The sequence below is a fragment of the Macaca thibetana genome, chromosome 19 (assembly GCF_024542745.1).
Source record: "Macaca thibetana thibetana isolate TM-01 chromosome 19, ASM2454274v1, whole genome shotgun sequence".
In the NCBI taxonomy this organism is placed as follows: Eukaryota; Metazoa; Chordata; class Mammalia; order Primates; family Cercopithecidae; genus Macaca; species Macaca thibetana.
Window position 1 is genome coordinate 3,339,495 of NC_065596.1, and position 7,414 is coordinate 3,346,908.

The window sequence follows — 7,414 nt, forward strand, 5'->3', positions numbered from 1 at the left end:
TATTAAACAAAATAACTCATACTGGAGAGAAACCCTACAAATGTGAAGAATGTGGCAAAGGCTTTAGTCCTAAACTCTTACTAAACATAAAAAAATTCATACTGGAGTGTGAAGAACATGGCAAAGCCTTTAATAAGTTCTCAATTCCTAACAGACGTAAGATAATTCATACTAGAGATAATTCATACTAGAGAGAAATTCTACAAACCAGAAAGATGTGACAGTACTTTGAAAACACCTCAAACTTTTCTAAACATAAAGGAAATCACAGTGGTGAGAAATCCTAGAAATGTGAAGAATTTGATAAAGCTTTTAAATGGTTGTCACACTTGATTGTAGGTAAGATAATTTATACTGGAGAAAACTTCTACATGTGTGAACAATGTGGCAAAACTTTTAACCAATGCTCACATCTTACTGCATGGGAAAGCATTTATACTTGAGAAAGATTGTACAAATATAAAGACTGTGAAAAAGCCATTAATACATGCTCACATCTTACTCAACATCAGAGAGTTCCTACTTAATAAAAACATTATAAGGCCAACTACTGTCAAAATATCTTTAAGAAAATATAAGCCTTTAAGGTGAAGAGTATTTTGAAGAAGAACATTGTAGTAGGATTGTAATATGTTTACTTGTATCACAGATCTTACTGTACACATTTTGTATTAGAGGAAACCTCTGAAGCAATTGCTCAAACTTTGTTCAGTATCAGGGAATTTATATTGAAAAAAAAACCTTGCAAATGTAATACATTTGGAAAAATACTTTTTCAAAAACTACAGCTTAGAAAACACGAGAGAGTTCATACTAAAACATATTTTTGCAGATACAGTAAAAATTTTTTTAATTTTTAATCAAAAATTAAATCTATGTAAATATCAGAATTTACAGTAGAAATATATAAGACACTGACACTTCAGATATTGTACTAAATCAGAGTGCTGAGTAAAGAAAAACTAAAATTTGTTAAAAAATGATTTGTATATAACTTGAAAAGTAGTAGAAGTTTTTTTGCAGATATTACATTCAAAGTATGCTTAACTTTTTGAAAAAATATTTTGAAAAGTGAATAATGATGTAATTCAGCTCTCAAATTATTTCCTGCTGTTTCTTCATTCCTATTTACATGTGAAAGCATGTGATCAATTGTTGCTGCATCAAAGATATGAGAGATTCTTTCTTATTAGGTGAGCATTATTTATAAACTTTGTTATGAATAAGGACATTAAAATGTAAGATGTATGATGAAAATCGTACAAAAGTGAAGAGACTTTTGTGGTTAACTTATAATATTGAGTAATGTGTGTGTTAGGTGTTCAGAGTAATGTTCTGCATTATGAGAAGAAAACATTTTAAATTTCATTTATAAGTAAATTAAAATTTAGTATATTATACTAATTATACTTTTATATAAAATGCAGTGTATTTTTTTAAATTTCAGATTATATGTGATGTTAATATATTCAACCTTTTTAACATGTTAAATACTATTGTGCATTCAATGAAGTGTTATTATGTCACAAACCTTAACCTATTCCTCCTTACTCAAGGGTGCACATAAAACATGGTAACAATATATATACTGTTTGGTAACATAATGGATTAACATCTCTAGTAATCTCTTTTGCCAGTGGCTTTGACTGCAAATAAGTTAAAGAATATTACTTCTGTAGGTTAAAATTTTGTTTTTATTTTATTTATTTATTTTTTTTGAGAGGGAGTCTTGCTCTGTCATCCAGGCTGGAGTGCAGTGGCGTGATCTTGGCTCACTGCAACCTCTGCCTCCTGGGTTCAAGCAATTCTACCTCAGCCTCCCAGTAGCTGGGATTACAGGTGCCCACCACCATGCCCAGCTAATTTTTGTATTTTAGTAGAGACGGGGTTTCATAATGTAAGTCAAGCTGGTCTCGAACTTCTGACCTCAAATGATCCCCCCACCTCGGCTTCCCAAAGTTCTGGGATTACAGGCATGAGCCACTGTGCCCAGCCAAATGTTTATTTTATTTAAATTTATTTTTCTTATTTGGGGTATATAATATATTCATGCAATATATAGCATATTTTGATAGAAGAATATAGTATATAATAATCACATCAGGGTAAATGAGGTATCCATCACCTCTAGTGTTTTTCTTTTGTATTACAAACAATCCACTTTTATACTTTTAGTTATTTTAACATGTACAATTGTTATTGATTACAGTGTTATTTTTATGGTCATAATAAATTATGTAGAAGTATAAATAAAATCCATGCATTTCTGGGTCCTGAATAAATATTTTTAAAGTTTTCTAATATTTATTTTTTGAGCATGTTTCCTGTCTGCCTGCAAACACATGCAGACTTTTAGTTTTCATTTACGTAGAGTTAAATATATGTTAGTCTAAAGATAAACCTTAGGTGTAAGAAAATTATAGAGTGAGTTTGTGTGTATGAATTTATACCTGTTTTCAGAAGACAAAAGCAATATTGAACAAAACAAATCATTTTAACAAGATGACTACTAGAAAACTAAAAACCTCAAAAATGCTGAAAGCAAATGTATTCTCTGCTTTGTATTGAATTTATTACTGTACAATCTATGGCTAATAGTTCTGAATCTCCCCATGAAAATTCTGTTTATACTTGCCTGGTACTCATGATAGACCCCTAATTATTTTGTATCTTTTTATATAAATATTTTACAGATTACAAAGTATTCATTATGTGAGCTGGTCTGTGATTATAAGAATAATTGTTATAAAATTTAGTATTGCATACAAAATTTTTAAATGTAATTCCACAATTAGTGTATTAAGTTACATTTTATTTAGTTAGAACACTTCATTTTGTTTTTAGTTGGAGAACTCTATCACTCTTTTGTTATTTTTTCTTTTCACTTTTTATAATTCACATAAGTAAATTTATTGAGTCGATTTGTTCAGATAAGTACTAGGGAAGCTTGATAAGTCGTGAGGATGTTTTTATATTTAAATGTAGCAAACGTACATAACAGTTCTTACTAACAGATGTTCCATAATAAGCTGTAAGTATTCCTGCTAAAGTTAGTTTGTAACTTCAATTCAGAGATGAAAAATATCAGTTGTGAAGAAATAAAATTGATTCTTCATGTGGAGAGGACATATTTTCCAGGCCACAATGCTGAATCCTGCTGAATTTAAAGAGAAGTTCTGCATCTTTTATTTCTTAATTATCTTCAGATTTGTCTGTATTATGTGTATCCCACCTATGTATGCAGCACAGCCCTTCTCCTTTTTCTGTGTTATGGCTTCAGTTTTCTCACTGTTGTCTTAATGCCATTTCATTTCACATGATGCCTTGTAAATTTTGATGAGAACGTTCGTTTTTTGTTTTTTTGTTTTTTTTTTTGAGATGGAGTCTCGCCCTTTTGCCCAGGCTGGAGTGCAGTGGTGCAACGTGGGCTCACTGCAACCTCTGCCTTCCAGGTGAAAGCACTTATCCTGCCTCAGCCTCCTGAGTAGCTGGGATTACAGGCACCCACCACCATGCCGGGCTAATTTTTGTAATTTTAGTAGAGATGGGGTTTCGCCATGTTGGCCAGGCTAGTCTCGAACTCCTGACCTCAGGTGATCTGCCCGCCTTGGCCTCCCAAAGTGCTGGGATAACAGGCTTGAGCCACCACACCAGGCCTATCTCGCAGGTTTTTAAGACTTTTCATGCTTCTTTAAACTTTCTACTCTTCATGTTGGACAATTTCTATGGCTCTATTTTCAAGTTTCTTTTTTTTTAATCTGCTGATACGCTCGATAGTAATTTTTTTTTTTCCCCTGAGACATAATTTCACTCTTACTGCCCAGGCTGGAGTGCAGTGGAGTGATCTCAGCTCACTGCAACCTCCACCTCCTGGGTTCAAGCGATTATCGTGCCTCAGCTTCCCCAGTAGCTGCGATTACAGGCACCCACCACCATACCCAGCTAATTTTTTGTAATTTTAGGAGAGACAGGGTTTCATCATGTTGGCCAGGCTAGTCTCGAACTCCTGACCTCAGGTGATCCACCCACCACGGCCTCCGAAAGTGCTGGGATTACAGGTGTGAGCCACCACGCCTGGCAATAGTAATTTCTTTTTTTTTTTTTTTGAGATGGAGTCTCACTCTGTCACCCAGGCTGGAGTGCAGTGGCATGATCTTGGCTCACTGCCAGCTCCACCTCCTGGGTTCACGCCATTCTCCTGCCTCAGCCTCCTGAGTAGCTGGGACTGCAGATACCTGCCACCATGCCTGGCTAATTTTTTGTATTTTTTAGTAGAGACGGGGTTTCACCGTGTTAGCCAGGATGGTCTCGATCTCCTGACCTCGTGATTCACCCGCCTCGACCTCCCAAAGTGCTGGGATTACAAGAGCGAGCCACCGCGCCTGGCCAGTAATTTTTTTAGAGTTCATCATTTACTTGGTTCTTTTCTATAATTTTTATTTCTCTGCTGAGGTTTCACATTTGTTTATTCACTATGTGTGGGGAAAAGAAACAGAGATCAGCCTGTTACTGTGTCTATATAGAAAGAAGTAGACATAAGAGACTCCATTTTGTCCTGTATTTGAGATGCTGTTAATCTGTGACCCTACCCCCAACCTTGTCCTTGCAAGAGACATGTGCTGCGGTGACTCAAGGTTTAATGGATTTTGGGCTGTGCAGGATGTGTCTTTGTTAAACAAGTGCCTGAAGGCAGCTTGCTGGTTAAAAGTCATCACCATTCTCTTAATTTCAACTACCCAGGGACACGTACACGGCCAAAGGTCGCAGGGACCTCTGCCTAGGAAAGCTAGGTATTGCCCAAGGTTTCTCCCCATGTGATAGGCTGAAATAATGCTAAAAGGTTTATGGAGATGTTTGCATATGCATCTCAAGGCACAGCATTTTCCTTTAAACTTATTCATGTCACAGAGGTTTTTGTTCATATGTCTTACTGCCGATTTCCTCCCTACAATGATCCTATTGTCCTGCCACTCCCTTATCTTTAAGATGGTAAAGATAATTATCAATAAATACTAAGGGAACTCAGAGACCGGTGCCGGCGTGGGTCCTCTGTAAGCTGAGCGCCGGTCCCCTGGGCCCCCGCTTTTCTTTCTCTATACTTTGTCTCTGTGTCTTATTTCTTTTCTCAAGTCTCTCGTTCCACCTAACGAGAAACACCCACAGGTGTGGAGGGGCAGGCCACCCCTTCAACTATGAGAATATATTTTTACCCTCTTTGTATGTTTATAATAGATACTTTTAAATCTTCATTTGCTAATAGGAATACCTTGAACATCTGCAGGATAGCTTCTACTGCTTACATTATATGTTGTGTGTGAATTACATTTTTGTTTTTTTTTAATTTTTCTTTTTGCAACATTTCTAAAAATATATGAATTACATTTTCATCATTCATACACATCTCAAAAATTTTTATATTGTGTAACAGAAACTGTAAATGATACTTTCAGAAACTTGAAATTTGATTGTATTTCTTTTAAGACTGTTGTTTTTTTTTTAGGAAGAACTACCTTGGTTGAACTCAAACTCTAATTCCTATTTTCCTACTGAAAACAGTTTAAATCCTAATTCAATTTTTGCACACAAATATATATGTGCTATATGTAAATAAGTTCTACCAAACTACATATCTTGGGTAGATTATAGTATTATCTATGAGAGTATAGTTCATTTACATAATTTTAAGAAGTATAATATTCAGTATGAGTAAAGATGATGGTTGCTTAACAATGTGATTTTTGTGACACTAAACTGTGTACACTTAAGACTGGTTAAAATGGCAATTTGTACAGCCATTATTTCTATTTATATAAAATATTATATACCTTAAAATTAGAAAATTATATTTGTCAGTTGTGCCTTAATGCATATAAAAACATTTTAAAAATTAGAGAATAACAAACGTTGATTACAGTATAAAGAAATTAGAATCCTTATGCACTGTGAGCAGGAGTGTCAAATGGTACAGACCACGTGAAAAACAGCACAGCACTTCTTTCAAAGTAAACTCAAATTATCTTGGCTGGCCGCAGTGGCTCACACCTGTAATCCCAGCACTTTGGGAGGCTGAGACAGGCGGATCACCTGACGTCAGGAGTTCGAGACCAGCCTGGCCAACATGGCGAAACCCCATCCCTACTAAAATACACAAATTAGCCAGGCATAGTGGCAGGCACCTGTAATCCCAGCTACTCAGGAGGCTGAGGCAGGCAGGAGAATAGCTTGAACCCAGGAGTCAGAGGTTGCAGTGAGCCAAGATTGCACCACTGCACTCCAGCCTGGGCGACAAAGCAACTCTGTCTCAATTAAAAAAAAAAATTAAAGTTAAATTGTCTTATAATCTAGCAGTGTCTCTTACAGATGCATACCCTAAATAATTGAAAAGTTTGGTCTGGAAGAGACAATTAATACACCCATGTTATACTGATAACAGGATTATTTACATTACCCAAAGACAAAAGCAACCCATATGTCCACTGAATATAAAGGGATACACAAAATGTCAAAAATACATACAATGAAATATAATTTATCCTCAAAAATATAAAAATTCTGGCAAATGCTTCAACATAGATGACTCTTAAGGTCATTATTTCAAGTGAAATAAACCAGCACAGACACAAAACATTCTCTGATTTCACTTATAGAGTAGTCAAATGCATAAAGAAAGAAAACAGAATGGTGTTCACCAAGGACTGGGGGAAGGGGCAATGAGAAGTTTTTGATTAATGGGTACAGTTTTACTTTTGTATGATGGAAAAGATCCTGGAAATAGACAGTGGTAATGGTTTTACAACATGAATATGATGAAGGCCTCTGCAGTGCACACTTAAATAAAATGGTAAGCTTTATAGTATGTGCATCTTAACACAATTTTAAAAAGTAAAACTGTCAGTTTTAGGTATAGTAATAGACAAAAAATACATGTCCAAAAATTGAAAGTGATAAAATATATCATGTTATAAAAATCAAATTTCAGTTAATAAGTGCTGCTTTAAAAGATAATCTGTAATGAAAGAGTTATTTAGGCCGGGCGCGGTGGCTCAAGCCTGTAATCCCAGCAGTTTGGGAGGCCGAGACGGGCGGATCAGGAGGTCAGGAGATCGAGACCATCCTGGCTAACACCGTGAAACCCCGTCTCTACTAAAAATACAAAAAACTAGCCGGGCGAGGTGGCGGGCGCCTGTAGTCCCAGCTACTCGGGAGGCTGAGGCAGGAGAATGGCGTGAACCCGGGAGGCGGAGCTTGCAGTGAGCTGAGATCCGACCACTGCACTCCAGCCCGGGCTACAGAGCAAGACTCCGTCTCAAAAAAAAAAAAAAAAAAAAAAAAAAAAGAGTTATTTAAACAAGCAAAAATGACCTTATAAAAACACCAAAATAAAGCATGAGAACTTTATGTAAATAATTGGGAA

At 35.8% G+C, this 7,414-nt stretch overlaps 1 protein-coding gene across 1 annotated transcript in view; it reads left to right on the forward strand.

Annotated features, from left to right (window-relative positions):
* The window catches only part of LOC126942269 (zinc finger protein 100-like), a 118,778-nt gene extending 113,756 nt beyond the window's left edge, over positions 1 to 5,022 (forward strand). Inside the window, 1 exon segment of the mRNA XM_050769661.1 lies at positions 2 to 5,022. Within this exon segment, the coding sequence (XP_050625618.1) occupies positions 2 to 191 (190 nt within the window). The 3' untranslated portion in view covers positions 192 to 5,022.
* Positions 5,023 to 7,414: the final 2,392 nt, after the last annotated feature.